This window comes from Ctenopharyngodon idella, chromosome 3 (genome assembly GCF_019924925.1).
Source record: "Ctenopharyngodon idella isolate HZGC_01 chromosome 3, HZGC01, whole genome shotgun sequence".
In the NCBI taxonomy this organism is placed as follows: Eukaryota; Metazoa; Chordata; class Actinopteri; order Cypriniformes; family Xenocyprididae; genus Ctenopharyngodon; species Ctenopharyngodon idella.
The window spans coordinates 14,064,663-14,084,746 of record NC_067222.1 but is presented as its reverse complement, the minus strand read 5'-3'; the positions used below and the strand labels follow the sequence as shown (position 1 = coordinate 14,084,746).

At 35.7% G+C, this 20,084-nt stretch overlaps 2 protein-coding genes across 3 annotated transcripts in view; both read right to left on the bottom strand.

Annotated features, from left to right (window-relative positions):
- The window catches only part of LOC127509839 (early endosome antigen 1-like), a 99,187-nt gene extending 79,643 nt beyond the window's left edge, over positions 1 to 19,544 (bottom strand). Inside the window, exon 1 of the transcript XR_007929371.1 lies at positions 19,526 to 19,544. The gene's annotated coding sequence lies outside the window, so the exon portion shown is untranslated. The remainder of the gene's footprint in view (positions 1 to 19,525) is intronic.
- The window catches only part of LOC127510041 (uncharacterized), a 72,865-nt gene continuing 56,520 nt past the window's right edge, over positions 3,740 to 20,084 (bottom strand). For both annotated transcript variants that reach the window (XM_051889543.1, XM_051889540.1), the window contains exon 8: positions 3,740 to 3,901. In XM_051889543.1, coding sequence (XP_051745503.1) covers positions 3,769 to 3,901 — 133 coding nt within the window. In that variant the 3' untranslated portion in view covers positions 3,740 to 3,768. The remainder of the gene's footprint in view (positions 3,902 to 20,084) is intronic.

The window sequence follows — 20,084 nt, the reverse complement described above, 5'->3', positions numbered from 1 at the left end:
CTAAGTTATTTCCACTATTGTACGTTGTTGCAGTATGGCAACATATTGTAAAGTACCTTAAAATAATAATTTTTTCCAAAAACATTTTTTTACAGCACTTCAAGTTAAGCCATTCTAAGAAAAGAAAAAGAGTCAAATATTTTTTTCCATAGGTCTATCATAATGCGTGCAGTAGAGGGTTAAGCAATCGAGGAAAAACTGTAACAACCATATTTAACTTCAACCACAGATGATTAAACAAATATGGTCATATCTCACGTTTACTGGAAGGTTGCAGTCATTTCCAGGGAATGCATGACCACAGAGCCAGGCAAACAGTATAGCCTATAGCCTACGCTCTTCTCTGGACTCACTCCTCTTGTAGCAAATATACAGGAAGTGAGATGAATTTCATTTACCACATCTTCTTTTCTTCTATTCTTCTCTTGAACTTCCTTCCTGTAGAGTTTAGTAAAACTGTGTACTTCTGATTTTGAGCTTCATTTGTCATGTTCATCCTCATGTCTGTGATTGGTCAGAACATTAGCTCATAAATCTTGTCATCACATCATGTCTTTAGCAAATATCAACACAAACACTTGATTCCTAACACACATTTACAATCCAAAACCTACGACATGCTCATCCTGAAATCCTCACTCCAGTTCCTTTGTTCTTCTAATAGTCAAACTGAAGTCTTCATGCTTCTTGAAACAATATATTATCGATTCAGAGCGAAAATGTCCAGTTTTGTCTGGTAACACTGTCTGGTCTCAGGTCTCTCTCTGTCCTGAGACCCAAAACTGCTTCAACAAACACCTGTCGGTCTGAGAGCTGTATTTTGTGACTTTCAGTTGAATAAAAGACTATATTTCTAGTCATATATTTTTGCACTTTTCTTAAAAAGTGTTGAAATCTTGTCTCATGAACCCAACATTGTGCATGACACCAAAGTTTTAGATACCAGTGAAATATTCACAATTCTCATAGGAATAAAGTTCAAACATGGTAACCAGACATTTGACGGTAGACGTTTACTGACATAGTAGAAAAACAATACTATATAAGTCAATGGCTACCGTCAACTGTCTGGTTACTGACATTCTTCAAAATATCTTCTGTGTTCAGCAGGAGAAACTCATACAGGTTTGGATCAACTGTAAGAATAAATGAATAAATGATGATGAAATGCTCATTTCTGGGGTGAACTAACTCTTTAATTCAAAACAACAAAACAAATGTGGTCAGTTGGTTCATTTTTTTATTATTTTGACAGTAAACAAAAAACACAAATGTTTCATTACTAAAGTACAAACTTAATTCAATTCACATTTATATGTATAGCGCTTTTCACAATACATATCTTTTCAAAGCAGCTTTACAGAGAATGCATGTCAACATTACAATTTAGAGTGATCAGAGGTTACTGTGTCTAAATTATGTAATTTAATCATCTTAATCGATCAGATTTCAACTCATTACATGTTTTTTGAAGAGAATAAAATTACATGATTTAGTGATCAAACATTGTATGTGAACAGAAGTGAGCTGGATGATGACATTACTGTTTTCTCCAGAGCCGGGATGCGTTCAGCCCCAACAAAACATTGCAAAGCGATTTTTAAACGGAAACTGTGGTGCGTTGAACACCCTGTTCTGATGACGCAAGAGTTGCAACTATGGCAGCTGAGAAGGACATTCTTTGTGTTCTTTTTGAAGAATTTTCGGAGCCTGATGAAATCGGTATAAATACGTGTTTAATACTGCAAAATACGCTCGATGTTACAGTCACTGCCCTTGGTGTCCAGAATAAAAGAGAACATCCCAATCGAGTGAAAATATAAACAATTACATCATCATGTTGATATGCTATATTTTTACTATAAAACTCTTACGACAAACATGTCTTCTAATATCTTCAATTGTTGCGTATACCGAGCTGCAACGGACTCCATCCTCGACAGTTAAAGACCTGGGTGTTATATTAGACAGCAACTTGTCCTTTGAAAATCATATTTCATATGTTACTAAAACAGCCTTCTTCCACCTCAGAAACATTGCTAAGATACGGAATATGTTATCTGTTTCTGATGCAGAAAAGTTCATGCTTTCGTGACGTCTAGACTAGATTACTGTAATGCATTACTAGCTGGTTGCCCTGCTTCCTCAATAAACAAGCTACAATTGGTACAAAATGCAGCTGCTAGAGTTCTTACCAGGTCAATAAAATATGATCATATAACACCAATTTTATCATCTCTACACTGGTTACCTATTAAGTTCTGTATCGATTATAAAGTACTGCTAATGACCTATAAGGCTCTAAATGGTTTAGCTCCTGTGTACTTAACCGATCTTCTATCGCCCTACAATCCTTCACGCTCTTTAAGATCACAAAACTCTGGTTGTACCTAGGATATCTAAGTCCTCTAAAGGAGGGAGAGCGTTTTCACATTTGGCTCCTAAACTCTGGAATAGCCTTCCTGATAATGTTCGGGGCTCAGACTCGCTCACCCAGTTTAAATCTAGATTAAAGACACATCTCTTTAGCCAAGCATTCACATAATCCATCTCATATCAGATCAATTGCACATGACTATCTTTGCTTCATGTTATGAACAGCAGCTATGCTAATTATTCTGCTGACTCGCTTTCACCACAAAATGGCGGAAACACAGGGCTGCTGCTGTGGGCGCCGGTGTTTCAATGGAACGTTCTATTGAGTGTCGCTTCTTGTTAGTGTATATTCTCTGTACGCATTCAGACGTGCATGCCTATAGACTACACATGTAATACGCATGTGCATACTGTCACCGTTTCAACAGATTCACGTTTTTCAAGTTTACACGGAGATGATAACGTTATTGCTTTCAAAACTCATTTTCAAAAACATACACTTTGAAACCTATTTCAAAGTTTGTGTTCCCAGGACACCAAAAGTCTGTCGTGTAAAGGAATGGCCAGAACGCATTAAAAGTTCTGTTTTCAGTTGAAAACGGTGTCTTGTAAACAGCCTCTAAATTCATAACTAATGATTTTTAGGATTAGTTCACTTCTGAATGAAGATTTCCTGATAGTTTTCTCACCCCCATGTCATCCAAGACGTTGATTGTCTTTCTTTCCTCAGTCGAAAAGAAATTATTTTTTTGAGGAAAACATTCTAGGATTTTTCTCCTTATAGTGGACTTCACTGGGGTTCAACAGGTTGAAGGTCCAAATGTCAGTTTCAGTGCAGCTTCAAAGAGCTCTACATGATCCCAGACAAGAAATAAGGGTCTTATCTAGAGAAACCATTGGTCATTTTCTAAAAAAATAAAAATGTATATACTTTTTAACCACAAATGCTCGTCTTGCATGTCTCCACGCATTACATAATCACGTTGGAAAGGTCACTCTTGACGTAGGTGGAAGTACCGCGGTAGGGCGAAAAACTCCATCTCATTTTCTCCTCCAACTTCAAAATGCCCGAAATTGTTGTTTTACCTTTTTTTGTAAAGGACATTTGACTTAGTCTTTGCACCTTTGCAAGATGAGCATTTGTGTAGAGGCCTTTGAAGCTGCACTGAAACTGACATTTGGACCTTCAACCCCATTGAAGTCCACTATATGGAGAAAAATCCTGGAATGTTTTCCTCAAAAACCTTCATTTCTTTTCAACTGAAGAAAGAAAGACATAAACATCTTGGATGACATGGGGGTGAGTAAATTATCAGGAAATTTCAATTCTGAAATGAACTAATCCTTTAAACTGGACAATAACTTTGCTCTACAGATATCGCACAGAAACCATTAATGAATGTTGTTCAGTGTGATGACAGGATGATCCTCTGGACACGAGCTGTTGATCTGTTCAGATTCAGAATGATTCAGTGAATCAGATTCATCAGATCTGAGCTTCTTCTGGACAGCAGATTCAGGATCCCTGAGAGAAACACATTCAGATACAGCAGATGAAGATTCACACATACCCCTTTTCCACCGACACAGTTCCCGTGTGGATATAAATGATGTGAATATGCTTTATTATGAGTTTTATGTTAATTTTCTGAAGTGTTCCCAGCCTGTGTCCATTCTCAGACCATGAACCACGAGAGGTGGTTCTGGGCCAGAAAGATCGGTTCAGCTCCAGCCCTAAAAACTTGTTGGTCTCGAACGAAGCAGAAGAAACACTGGCGCTGTCTCAATGAGCAATCATTGCTCTTTATATCTAAATATATACACAATACAACTATGTGTGCGAGAGAGCGAGTGAATCAACACTTTCAGTTTATCTCCAGAAAGGACAGATGACTGACAGATGATTCAAGTATGATTGTATCATACTTGAATGATCATGTGATTCAGTCAAACCCACTTCAAGTCTTTCTTTCTCTCACTTTGATTCACTCACCTGTTTTCTGAATAACTGCGCTGAATGACGCTCGTCTCTGCTTTCAGAAAACATATATATATATATATATATATATATACATATATTCAGAGAGATTTTATAGTTTAGGCCTTTGATTTCATCATGATTTCATGACTATTTAAAGTCTCTCTTACACAATGAATCACTCGTGACTCACCTGAAGATCCTTTTACGCAGCAAGAAACAGATCAAGAGCAGAAGAACAACCGTGATGAAGAACAGAGCAGAAATCCACCAGAACTGATCTAAACAAGCCACACAATATAAAATCAGATCTGATCTACACAATCAACAACACAATACAATCATCTGAATTAATCAACTATATATTATATATTTCTTCTCTTTCTCTAAACTTTGGCATGTGTCTTATATGTGATCTTCAGTCAGATATTTCAGACTCAATCATCATCTGAACTCACGTGAATCTGGAGTTTGTGTCGATCCGCTGCTGAAGTTTGTGTCGTTAAACACTGAAAAACACATTCATAATCATCATGATTCACTTACAGAAGATTCACTTCAAACAGAGTTTGATCTGAATCAGAACAGATTCACTTCAACACAGAGTTTGATCTGAATCAGGACAGATTCACTTCAACACAGAGTTTATTCTGAATCAGGACAGATTCACTTCAACACGGAGTTTGATCTGAATCAGGACAGATTCACTTAAACACAGAGTTTGATCTGAATCAGGAAAGATTCACTTCAACACGGAGTTTGATCTGAATCAGGACAGATTCACTTCAACACAGAGTTTGATCTGAATCAGGACAGATTCACTTAAACACAGAGTTTGATCTGAATCAGGACAGATTCACTTCAATACAGAGTTTGATCTGAATCAGGACAGATTCACTTCAACACAGAGCAAATTATTTGTCGAAATTTTAAGCAAACAAGTTTAAGTTTGCTTGTTACGTTTATTTACTCATTTATTTATAATTGAATTAAATTTATTATCACGGAAAATGACGAAGACGATATGTGAATCAGTGTCCATCATTTTGCGAGCAATTGGTGATAAAGAAAAATGCCACGTCGCAATATTGAAAATATTTCCATTTTAAACCATGAAGGCGAGCCAGTTGATATCACACAAACAATGTGCAAACGGGTGAAGAAGTCTCAAACTCCAGTCAGTTATTCACTACAGAAACTGAAAGTAAAAATGAACTGAGCATTTGGCATCCGACATCCAATATTATTTTCTTAATATTTCTCTTGTGGCCCACAAAAAAAGAGTATTTTTCATGAATCAAGAAATAATGTGTTAAACAAGCAATCTAACTAATCTGTTATTATCCTCGCAGCGCGTCGGTTATGTAGTGATACGCTATGATATTGCGGAGCAAATGAATTGCAATATTAATAATAAAAGTAGCATTATAATAATATGAATAATTTAATAGCCCTGCATGCCCGTCCGCTATACGCCACTGTGAAGGGATAAACGGCGTTCAGGCACGGCATCAAATCGATTAACTGTTTTATCCAAATCCACATGCATGGACCGTTCAGTGTTCAGTACTGCAATGTCCGAGTCTCTCCAGTCACATGATGTTTCTCATGTGTTTTCAGTCGGCGCAAGCAAGAAACGTTAACTAGACTGTGCACTAGCTTTGACTCTCTGATAAGTGGCCGCGCAGCCAAATTTTTGTGACTGCAGATGGTGCGCGTGTGCCGAACGCGTCTTTCCGCGCACACAGGCAAAGGAGTATCGTTGAAAGGCGCGAGACGGAGCGGAACACGGTAAATGGAGTATACACGGGCCAGGCCTCTCCAAGTAGTGGAGCTAGCGGCTCACATCGGGAAAAACATCGCCCATGGAAGTAAATGTATTTGATGTGTATAATGTAAAAAAGGACAGAAATGAATCTCAGTCATCATTTCCTCTCCTTCATGTCACTCCAAACCTCAAAGACTTTTTAATTTCATGGACCAAAAACACTGAATGCATTAATGAATCATTTGAATAAAAAAATAATTCAAGCAAATATTACAGATTTCAATATCACAAGGTAACTAGAGACTATACCAGCTCCAGCTCCAGCCTCTTATGAAGACTTCAGATGAAGGACTCCAGAACATCAAACATGGATGATTATACAAAATGATCATGTTATCATTGCTTTGCATGCACACTACTTTTGCTTAAAAGAAATGCTACAATCTGTATATCTTACAACTGTACGTTATGATATCATCTCATAAAAGAAGACTATTGTGTTTTTGTCACATAGAAACATGAATTTGCTGTAAAGCTGCTTTTGAAATATGTATAGTGAAAAGCGTTATACAAGTGAATGTGAATTAAATTGCACTGAACTGAAAGAGCCCTTGGATTGTTGGTTACTGTACCATTTTGTTGTTATGGACCCAATCTCACACTACAGTTTGGAGAGCCATTACATTGTTGGCTCATTTGGGGTGCTTGACTATCATCATTCAAATGTTTAGACTTTTTTATTTTAGCGTTATGATGTTATGGACTCATTAAATTGACAAAGCGTGACAGTACAGTTAGAAGAGCGATTGCATCGTTGGCCCAGTTGGGGGTGCTATATCTCAGCTAATGTTGAGGGTGCGTTAAAGGTTTCACCGAGGCCTTATTTCCAGGGCAATTGCCTGTCACCATTCACATGTTCAGACATTTTTACTGTAGCATTATGAAGTTATGGATCTATGAATTTGACAGATGTGACTAAGTAACAGGATAAATTGCATCATTGGCCTAATTGGAGGCGCTATATCTCAGCTACCTTTGAGGGTGCGTTAAAAGTTGCACTGGGGCCTTATTTCCAATGCACTTGAATGGCACTATTAAAATATTCAGACATTTTTACTGTAGCATTACGAAGTTATGGACCCATGAATTTGACAAATGTGACAATACAGTTACAGGAGAAATTGCATTATTGGCCCAGTTGGAGGCGCTGTATCTCAGCTGCCTTTGAGGATGCGTTAAAAGTTGCACTTGAGCCTTATTCCCAATGCACTTGACTGTCACCTTGCAATTTTTTAGACATTTAAGTATCCGATTCTGGAATTGGACTTGATTTTCGATTCCCAGTTCTAGTGAAGTTACGCTCAGTTAGTGAAGCATAAAAAGAAAAATGGCAAGAAGAGAAGTAAAAAAAGAAAGAAGGAAAACAAAAAGATGAAGAGGTCAGGTGGAAAAGGAGAGCGAGGTATGGTAGGCTCTTAAGACATGTTGTACTTATTTAGGTATTAGCCTAGGTGTTTAGGTTATCATTTGTATCTTACCTGATAGCACACGTACATGTAGACAGCAGATGCTTTCCAGATCAAGAGATCATTAACAGACATCTTACAGACTTACATGTGCTATCTGGGTTAGTGGCTTTTTAACTGGATTTGAGGCATTGTGCACACTATCCCGCAACATCACTCTTATCATCTCTCTTTTGAACGACATGAAATCAACATGTCAAAAGCTTAAATGTTCTGTTTGTTTTTCTTGAGTCAGCAATGATCTGTATCTAATTTTTTTTTTTTTTTTTTACATATGTTTTGAATGAAGTAAATAAAGACAAACTATGTATGCACTTACTTATTATGGCTGGATGAGGTGAAGCTGTAATTAATCATTAAATATAAAGAATATGCTGGCTAGTTTTTACCTCATTTTTAAACCAATAATAAGCAAATAGTCTTGCCTTAATTAGCAGACTGCCCTCACACCATAAAATACAACAGATGTTCTAAATCAAAGACACACACCTTAATCTAAGTTGTAACTTTCCTTTTGAAGAGAACATTTTTGGGAAACACTGTGGCTCACCCTGCAACTAAGACACCACACAAGACACAACATAGAACTCATTGGTGATTTATTCAAATTGTTTTATTTTCAGTTGCCTCAATTTCAGATGTGGTGAAAAGATATCTGCGTGTCCTCAAACTTGTGCAAAAAGGCTTCAGGATGACCGCAGCCTTCAAGAAATGCTGTGAAAGACACGGCAGCAATTGCAGAGATTTACATAGCAGACAAAAGTGTCCTAGACCAGTTCAAGGGTAAATACACACTTTTGAAACTAGCACAACTTTGTCAAAAAAAAAAAAGCTGGTGAACTGGCAGAAAAGATCGTTGAAATGAAAAATAACAAACAGCTCATCCCCTTTTCTGCAAAGAAAGACTGAATATAGGAAACAGGATGTTAGCTAAGTTGGAGTAGATTGTAAGTAGATATGTTTTGTTCTTCATAAATTTAAAGTTCAAGTTGCTTTGCCCCTACGATGACATGGTAGAGACTTGTTTGATTATTTGTAGTGCCGCCAGTGCAGCATGTTTATTTTATTTTGTTGTTTTGTTTTTGTTTTATGTAATGTTAATTCAAGTAAAGTTTGATACAACATAATTAGACTGTTCAGATCTGATGCCCTAGTGAACAATGAGTTTGTATAAATATACTGTTAATAAAACAACTTTCTCTAATATCCTGTCTGTAGTGTTGGTTCTATTGTAGTTCATAGCCTGGTATTAACTTCTCGTTTTAAACGGTAAATATCTTGCATATAATTAATGGATGGCTGTATGTTTTCTGTTGATAGCTTATAGATTTTCAGCTGTTATCAACTGTTTTTCACTTTAATTGGATAGTCCTAAAATATATCTACAAATGCTTAGTTAAGAATGTCTACTAATGATCTTCTGAACGTAAACTTTAGACTAGTTGACAAGCAACAGATGCACAACCAATGTTTAGTTGACTATCAACAGATAATAAACTAGTGATCTTGATAAAAATGAAATGGTTAAATAATTATTAATTTGATGCATTTGAGACCCTTAAGTAAGGATGATATAATATGCTCTTGATCATACGTTGACATGACTGTAGACTTTCAACTGACAAATTGATTTTGAGTAGTTGGTAGACAACTTAGAGGATGGTAACACAATCTACAGAAAGTCAGCTGACTACTAGTTAACAACCTGTTGCGAAATAAATACTGACAGTCAGCATTCACTTTTTGTAAAATCTATAGATTAGAAATTAAAATGCGCCTTATAATCTACAGGCAGTTAGATGAATGTATATTACTTGTCTGTTGAATCAATGTTGTTGAATGTCAGCTGATGCACTGTTGACATGCTACTATATGAGTACTGATAACTAGTAGAGTGTCAACAGATGGACTATCAAAATAAAGTGTTACCATGCATACTATATAGGACGTCCCCTATGGAAACTTTTTTCTACTTATTTGAAATGAGGTCTTTATAGGCCTCCGAAGTAAAACAATGTGATATATCTCCAAAATGCTGCAGTAAAAAGGTTTGATATGAGGTATGCACAGAGTATGGGACATCCCCTATAGAAACTGACCTTTGGTTTTTTCTACTTATTAGAAATGAGGCCTTTATATGCTTGTGAAATTGATTAACAGGACAAATCTCCAAAATGCTGCAGTAAAAGGGATTGATATGAGGTATGCATAGATGCAAGAGATGTCACCTATAGAAACTGACCTTTAGTTTTTTCTACTAATTTGAAATGAGATGCTTATAGGCCTTTGAAGTCGAATAATGTGGCATATCTCCAAAATGCTGCAGTAAAATTGATAGAAATGAGTTGTGTATGCTGTTTTGGATGTCCCCTATAGAAACAGACCATTGTTTTTTCTACTTATTTGAAATGAGGACTTTATAGGCCTCCGAAGTAAAACAATGTGATATATCTCCAAAATGCTGCAGTAAAATGTTCTCATCTGAGGTATGCATACTCTATGAGATGTCCCTTATAGAAACAGACCATTAGTTTTTTCTACTTATTTGAAATGAGGGGTTTATAGGCCTTTGAAGTCAAATAATGTGGCATATCTCCAAAATGCTGCAGTAAAATGGATAGATATGAGGTATGCATACTGTATGGGACGTCCCTTATAGAAACAGACCATTGTTTTTTTTATACTTATTTGTAATGAGGTGTTTATAGGCCTTAATCAGACAGTAAGACAGTAACACAATTTAATTGAAGAGTAATTGTCATTTTAATACCGTAAAACCAAAAGAGGTATTTAGAAAGAGTGTAAACTGTATTTTATCTGACTTTTGCAATTAAATATGCTGTAAACCTCTACATAAAACAATGTCTTGATATTGTGACCTATAAAAGAAGAAAAAAAAAAACTATTAGTTGAAGATATACACAACCATCAAAGACAATGTGAATGTAAAGAAAGGCCAACAGAGAAAAGCAAGAACCCTTATGTAACTACTTTCTATATTTATGTATATCTGTTTGCAACCATACAAAATTGTGAAAAGTGCTATTGAATTAAATTAAACAATAGCCTACCTGATATTCAAAATGTGAGCAAATTATTAAAAAAGGTAAAGGTCGTAATTATAAAATTTACTTATGATTATTTTTTGCAACTCAAAACACATTTCCTGTAAACTTTTATCTAGGCCAAATACTATTTTTTATACTAAACAAGTAGAAATTAAATACAGTTCATTGAATTTGACATTTAATCATAACAGGTCAACAAAGTATTCAACAAAAATAAATTACTGAAGTACTTAAAAATGTAACAAATTAAATAATTTTATTTGCAAATTTCTCATGGTTACGTCTGAGCTGTAGGCAAAAGTTGGGTTTGAAAATTCTTTTCATTGCCCTTACAGCCAATTAGCAGAAACAAACTAGATGTTTCAGTTCATACCTCATGTTTTCTGTGGTTTGCACAAAAAGAAAGTCTCATCTAAGAAATTAGCATCATCTAAAAATAATTTGATCATTCTCAGATTTGAAATACATGGTGAGACTTGTGTCTTTAGCTACAATGACTTTCTAGCCTCTAAAGTTTCCTTCTGACAAATGTGCCAAAATCTGCAACACAGATTCCCAATAGTGTGCACTCCAGCGAGTTTGGCTGTTTAAGCAAAAGTACAGCAAAACCAATTGTTGGTGAGTGTCATGGCATTGGCTTTATGGCGTGTTCAAAACATATCAATCATTGTGGTTCAACCAATAGTAAGACGCTGGGGCAGGCCAATGGGGGTCAAGGTTTAGCTTCAGCAGTTACAGTGTTTTCAAGTCATCTCAGAAAGAATGTATTTAAAATGCACATGAACATCAGCACAACTCATGAGTTTAGGTAACTCTGGATTTCCTTAAGAGTTTCTGAGTTAAGTATGTGACAGTGAGAAAACATGTCAGTCTGCCCTATTGAAAAAACCCTACCAAAATGTATTTAAAATAGGCCTACATTCATTTCACACTAACTAAAAATCCATTAATATACAGTAGTTAGCATTTGAAGTGGATCAAAAAAGTTCATCAAAGTTGTCCTTAAAAGAAGGTTTTAGGACAACTTTGATGAAGGGTTTTGATCCGCTTCAAATGTTGACAGACATGCTGACATAAATATTTTAATTAAACTTTATTTGCAGGTCTCCTTTATTGCACAATGCATATTTACATTTATTTATTTATTTCTAAATATTCTAAATATTAAGCATACATGTGTTTAATATCACTATTAGTAAGGATAGTATGATCACTGTATAATTTGAATGCAAGATATATATACTTGTACTAAAGTATACTTGCAATAGCTCCACTTTAGCACAATCAAATATACTTAAGTATATCTTTAGTTGGACCTCAACACAAAATACTTGTTCCAGTTTAGCAGACTTTAAGTATACCAATTTAGTATACTAAAAGTACAATTGCAGGGTATTTATATTAAGTACATGCAAATGCAGTACACTTAGCATAAAATAAATGTATTTCAAATAGATTTTAGTATATTTATTTTTCACTAGGGAAGCCCTTTCTCTGATCACCGAGTTTGTCCGATCATCTAAGTTTGTCTCTGGCCAGGGCACAGTTCTTATACCCTTTCCTTATCTGTTATTTTGCAATAACCTCAGTTTCACACAATTAGGTCTTTCTTTTCTCATCCATCTCTCTAACAGTGGCAACCTGACAAATCATATTCAACCCTTTATCATAGACAAGATGTAACATTTTCCAAGGACAACCAGCTCCTTCCTAGAGGAGGGAAGCCTCACCACGACATCATTCACAGCCACCTGTGGTGTCCTGAAAATACCCCTAACTTGTCAGAATACTATGACTTTCTTTGGTTCTGGATATTAAAACGTATCTGCAACATTTGTGAAGTTTATGGATAATTGTGCGCGCATATAATCAATACTAAAATAATCCCATACTTTCTACTCCCTAAAACATTGTTATTAGCTCCATAATCTGTACACACACCAATAATCGCCTCAGTTATAGGATAATAACACAATTCAGTAGTCGGAGTTTCGCATAGTGACTGATGACGTTGCACTCGATGATCTATTGGGTGGGACTTTAGTTAATGCGAGTTCAGTTCAATGTAGACTACAATATCCATCTACGATTGTGCTAAATAAACAGTTGGGGTTATGTGTTAAAAAGCTGTAAAATCAACATATGTATAAAAATAGTGACAAATCTAACTAATGCTAGGCTACTGGATTAAATTGGCTTGAAAAAGCCAACTTACTGATCTACTATATAAATTTTCTTTTTCTTTTTCTTCTTCTGAGCCAAATTTGAGACTGTATCTCTTCCTGCTAGTGTTGTAGTACTTGAGATCAGTCTTGGGACCATTTTTGAAGGTCTTGTCTCGGTCTCAGAAGAAGACTCAGGATTTTGTTTCAAGACCACAACTGTGGGCATATCATATCGCTAAATTGCCAGTGCATTGTCTGATTTCTTTTATTAATGTGACTGGATGTAAATCTTGCTGCTTCAAATGCAATCAATAACTTGTTTCTAACTTGAATTATTCATAGCCTACAGCCTAATTCAAGATATTATTGCAAAAAAGTAGCCTACTGGATTTGTATATTAGCCTATAACAAGATAAAGAGAGCTGGTTTCACAAAGTTGAGCATGATTGCAAACATAATATTGCTTTTATACAAACATTCAATAAACAAATTTTATTTTTAAAACATTATTTTCAACATTATTTCTGCATTTGTAATTGTACCAATTGAGATGCAGCTTCTGTGCCACCTCTACTGTCTGCACAAATATGAATTTTATTGTTCATGATTTAATTTGATTGGTAACAGCTCTAGTGTCTTATTATTCTAACAGTGTCTACAAAAGACTCAACCGTTGTCTGCTAAAAGCTGTCTACACTGAACGTGACAAACCTACCGTTACAAAGCACTTGGACTATGTCAGAAACAGAACGGGGAATCCGTTTACTGTCGGGAATTTGTTGTCGCACCGCATCCAGTGTAGACAATGTCACTTATTATAATGGGTTTAAATGTGTATTCAATAACCTGTCAACATGTCCGACATATTAAAATACTTAAAGTTAAAACTGGCTTAAAAAGTTAAAACTGGTTAAAATGAGCGCAGGTGAGACCTGAACAGCACACGTTGCTATCTGTGTTTAAACTAAACTCATTTAAGCTTCGCTGATTTAAACATTCAAGAGCAAGACGCGAAAGAGAACTCGCGCGCTCTGTGAGAAGAATTGTGTGCGCTCATCCGAAGCGAGCACACGCTTACTTCAGACAGCGCGCAAATACCGAGTTCTCTTTTAAGTCTTGCGCTTCAGCGGACAAATTTATACAAAAATTATGTCAGCAACCCCTCTTGGCGAGTATCCTAGCAAACACAGTCGGTTATGTCTTAAGTGAACGTATGTGTAACAGTATATGTCTACTGGATCGTGCATGACTTATAGGGAAAAAACTATTGCTGCCTGTGTTTTAAATGTAAATTCAACAACAAACTAAATAATGATTAATATTTATTTAATTTATACAGTGAAGATATGCAGTGTTATTTTATATTTGATTACTTTATCCATTTTCTGTACCTGAAAACTACTGTTAGATACCTGAAAAACCTGAAAAGCACTGTTTATTTTATTTGAATGTTTGCTCTAGCCTATTGTATTTGCGATGTTGCTTGTAGTTTGATTATTTGTTCTTATTTTCTTTATTTTTATTTGACAGTAGTCCTATGCTCCCTGAACATAGCACATACCGAACCGTACTGAAACCGTGACCTTAAAACCGTGATACGAACCGAACCGTGAGCATTTCGAACCGTTGCACCCCTAGTAACAATCAGGGCTCTGAACCGGTTCAAGGAACGAAAACGAACGAAATTTTGATCGGAACGTAACCAGAAACGGAAAACGAAATCAAATTGAATCGTTCTGAACAGAAACACTAATTTGAAATGGCCATTAACCGGTTAATAACGTTATTTTTTCGTTCTATTTAATATTTTGATTTGGCAGTCGACCAATCACGAATTCAAATAGTACAGCCTATGCAAATGTGACGCTGACGCATCCAAAGTGTGTGAAATGCCCGCGCTGACGCGCTCGGGCTCAGCTATCAAGTCATCATAGGTTAGGTAAGTCACAATGGCAATGCCCTGGCATTATTTTTTCCGATGATATATGTCACCAACCGCCAATCATTAGGCCTACATTTGGACTAAGTGAAAATGAATGTAAAGTAGGCTAATGCAGCTTGTTGTGCGTTTTGAAACCAGTGAAAATTGCAGGATATGTACATGAGTTCACACAACGCCACATCACGCACATGCAGCGCTTCTGTGAACGGAGAAAAAAAAAGAATAAAATATAGGCTACATAACACATATACAGTAAAAGGGAATATTTAGGCATAGGCTACGCAAAATATTTCACTTAAATAATTAGGTCTACAGAAAGTGGTTATTTGTGGGGCACTTCAAAGATCTAGGAAAGGAAACAGATATTCTGCTTGTTTTCGTTATTTAAGTGTCTTTTGTAAATGCATGAATTATTTCTTGCTTTTACCTGTATGACCATAAATTAAGTCAGCCGGAACCGGGAACACTTCCTATAACACCTGATGTACTCGTTACATCAGAAGAAGAATGGCATCTACGCTAATATTAGTCTTTCTGGTTATCCCGAGGTTCACCGTAGTCAACCGCATCCGCGCCGTATTTAGGTGAGACCAAGGACCTGCGTCTTGACACGACCACAACGCAGCCCTGAAGTATCAGCAGAGATTGAGTCAACTTGATCATCCACTGTGAGGGCCTCATCGACACGACAGCCACGACACAGTTCCTCAACAGCCGTGATGAATACGATCCTCAATTGGATGGAACTGGAATAAATACTTTTAATGTTGCGATCCTATTGGACTTATGATAGCAACCTGAATCGTAACAAAGCACTGTTGGCCAGAGAAGAACTGGCCCACTGACTAAGCCTGGTTTCTCCCAAGGTTTTTTTTTCTCCATTTTAACACCTATTTGCCACCTGTTTGCCACCTGATGTCACCTGATGGAGTTTGGGTTCCTTGCCGCTGTCGCCTTTGGCTTGCTTAGTTGGGGACACTTGACATTTAACTTGACATTTGATATTCAACAGTGCTTTGATCTGCCTGCATTGACACTATTCTTTAAGAGCTGCTGTGCAGTCAAATAATGTACCAGTTATCAATGTAAAGCTGCTTTGACACAATCTACATTGTAAAAAGCGCTATATAAATAAAGGTGACTTGACTAAGTGACACGAGCAGTTGCATTGAGCCCTCATGACCATGTGATGGCTTAAAGGAATTCATAACTGTGTCTGGCTGCATCTATTTTAATAAAATTCACTGTTTTCAAAGTCCCAAGCAACAAAAATCATATTGCTACTCAGTATTTTTTTTATTTTTTAGGTCAAATATTACAATATTCAACATACATTATAGGGCAGTCGTAACCTAATGGTAACACGAAGGTTGTGGGTTCGATTCTCAGTGCAGACAGGAAATGACTGAGTGACCCAATCACTCCCTGGGCGCCATAGTGAATATCTGAATATCTGTGTGTGTGTGTGTGTGTGTGTGTGTGTGTTTTCACTGCTCACTTCTCCTCGTGTGTGTGCACTAACTTGGGTGGGTTATAAGCAGAGAACAAATTCTGAATATGGGTTACCATACTTCACGTCACTTCACATATATTATAGATATATTTATGAAAATCAATCTAGAGAATTGTGTCAGAATTTAAGCTTTATGCTGAAAACAAGCAAAGCATCTGCCAGTTGGGTCAGAAAAATAAAGTTTGATTAAAGAGATTAAAAGGGGTCAAGACAAATCAGGTTTATTTTCATAACCGACTGGCAGGTGTTTTTGCTTGAGTAAAGCATTAATCTCACTCAATTTTGATACATTTCTCTGAAGGAATTGATTAGAAACATAAAACATAAAATTTTCCAACTGAAGTGGTAACACTTTAGTATAGGGAACCCATATAAACTATTAAGTGTGACTTTTCCCTCAATAAACTCCTAATCCTAAGGTTGTTAAGTTTAGGTATTGGGTAGGATTAAATTCATCCAAAAATGAAGAATCACCTTTCACCTTTATGAATGTAGAATAAGGTCATGCAGAATAAGGCATTAATATGTGCTTAATAAGTGCCAATAAAAAGCTAATATTCTAGTAATACGCATGCTTATAAGCAACTAGTTAAAAGACCCTAAAATAAAGTGTTACCACTGTGACATATTATACCCAAAACTTCTTCATACAGTAATATTGATCCAAATTTGGAACCACAAATTATTCAGACACTTTGACCTGACCATGTTTTGCTTAAGTGTTATCTGCCATAATTAAGATTATTTTTTCTGACACAGCTTAACTCAGGTGTTTTAAACTATTTTTTTTTTAAACTATAGTGAATAAACTGTATTAATGAATGAAATGTTCAAGGTGTCTGAATAAATTTTGGTTTGACTGTATATATTTATAAAATAAGAAAATTCATTAAATTCATTCTGTATACGATTTGTTTTTGGTTTTGTTCAGTAAATGCAAATGATAAATTAAATGCAAAATTTATGTACAAAAAAAAATGAACTACAGTTTTCTAATAGTGTTAGAACATAAAATAATTTCAGATGTTACAGCAAATACAGTTACAACCCTTACTAGAAGAATAAGATTTTTCTTTCTGAAGTTCATTTGTTATATATTTACATTAAATGGATTAATTACATTTTAGTTATCAAAATCATGTCAAATCAATTGAGTACAATCTAACTTTATCATGTAATAAAATCTAAATTGAACAGTTAATTTACAAAGAAACAATGATTATTTTTGTTAAATTCAGTGCTACACAACCTATGTACCTTCACATCTATATTTTTCTGCAGTGCAAATATATAATGTTAAATATATGTGCCCTCTTTTGTCTTATTCTTGTTTTTGTTGTTGTTTGTGAAACATCCCCTTCTTCTCCTCCATGCAATACCAGCAGTTTTACAGTAATCAAATACTAAATTCATACCTGTAAGTCTGTGGAAGGTGCCGATTCTCCTCCTGCAGTCTCTTGCTATGATTGACTGCTGCAGTATTTATATGACAGAGCAGTTCTGCTCAGTTCTGCTGTGTGATTGGTGAAAAGGAGGAAGTAGGAGGATCTTTGTCTGGAGGTGGTTTCCCATGTAGTATTTGTGTGGGGAATCCTCTGAGACAGACCTCACATACCATTCAAGAGGTAAACTATTATCTACAGGGGGAATTTGTTACACACCACAAAAAACATACACACACATAGACAAAAAAGAAGAAGAAAAACTTCCATAAATAATTAGCTAATTATTTAAAAAAACAATGGCAGCTGGTACAAAATAATTTTTAAATCTATTCGTCTGACTAAAAGGCAAGGAAGCAACTTAAAGACCTTCTGTAAAGGATGGCTAGAGTCTCTCATAATTAACTCAGCCTTCCTCAGTCCTAGCTTTATACAAATTGTTCAAATCATTCAAAGAGGTGCCAACAATCTCACCACTGTAATCTGTTCCTGTTTTTAAGATTAACTGACCCATAGCAGCACACAAATGAAAAAGTAATGATGGATTCAATAAAACAAGAATAAAAGTACTGTCTACATTAAAATCATGAAGCTTCTGTAGAAAATATGCTGATGGGCTTTCTTACACACAGCATCCACCTGAGCCTCAAAGTCAACTTTTCATCAAGTACAGGTATTTAAACTGATGATCATTTATAACTGCAGGAGAGATGACTGTAGGATTTTTCCTAAAATCTATAATCATCTCTTTCGTTTTAAATACATTGATGTTCAAAAAGGACAAATTACACCAGTCAGTAAAGTCTGCCAGTACAGACCCATGATCAGGATCCTCGTTATTAAAGAGGGAAACAATCACTGAATCATCTGCAATCTTAATGATGTGACGCCTCTGTAGTTGCGTCTGACACTCAGTAGTGTGAAGCACAAATAAAAGAGGTGAAAGAACAGCGGTAGAGGAAAGAAGTACATCAGATAAAACACTGTTTACCTTCACACGTTGAGACCTCTTGGTCAAAAAATCCATCAGCCAACAAATCAACTCATAATCAATATTATGAACACTCTTTAACCTTTCTGCAAGGATATGAGGCTGTATACAATTAAAAGCTGATGAAAAATCAATAAAAAAATAAACGAACAAAAGTCTTTGTGCCCTCAAGATGTGATAAAATCATATTTAACAGAGTTCTTATAGCATCAACACCCCTGCTTGACCTGTAGACAAACTGAAGTGGATCTAGATTTGCCTGTACTGTGATCAAAAGCACATTCTCAGCTGATCGCTGCAGTTTGTGCATATAGTGCTGAAGATCGAGAGAGCAGCTGCTCCTTCATCATCTCCAGCTGCTCTTCATTCAGATCTGGATCCAGTAGATCTGGAGAATCGATCACAGAAACCTGCTTCTCTCCCATCTGTGTTTAAAACGTTCTTTCTCCCAGTAAAGTGTTTCCAGATGAGCTTTTCTGCCCATCAGAAGAATCCGGATCACTGAAAGAGACAGAACATGTGGAGTATGATCGTATTTAAGATCATCATTCCTCACATTTAAGAAAAAATGAAATACTTCAACACACAAGACAGCAGCAAACAAACTAAATGTCACTTAAAGCCATCAGTAAAAATATAATTTATACCAGTCTGAAGGTGGTCTGGATGGGAACTAAATGACTCTAAATCAGCTGTGAACACGAAGACGATTCAAACGAACAGACATTTCTTCTTATTTCCTAAACAGAATCTTACCAGGAAGTGTTTTAGATGTAGCCATTTTAACTGTCAGTACACAAAAGCTCAGGATAACGCTTCTGAGAAAACAAAGAGCATTCAAAATGATGAAACACAATCTCAATTTATCATTATGAATAAAACAAGAAAAAAATATAATATCACCAGGAGTCGAGATGCTCAGATTTACGTTCACTTTCACTTTATTCTCTCATAACTTAAAGTAAACATTCTTTGTATAATTCTGTTAAGTATGTCTATTTATGAATATATTAGCCTATATCATATTTAATACACACATTTCTAGGGCCTATAAATGATCAACTTGACCTATACTTTGCTGAAAACCCTGTTGTACACAATCTCCTTCATGCCTTCTGTCCTCTCAGTGATACTTCATACTTTGTTTTTATCAAGCAAAATGTGTTTTGCTGTGAAATCTTTAATGGCTTTTATAAAGGACTTTACAGGAAAAGTAAGTAAAAGTTTAACACTTTGTACAGTTTGTAATTTTTGCACATCATTTTTAAAAAAAAAATACTTTTTCATGTTAATGTAAATGTCAAATATGACAACA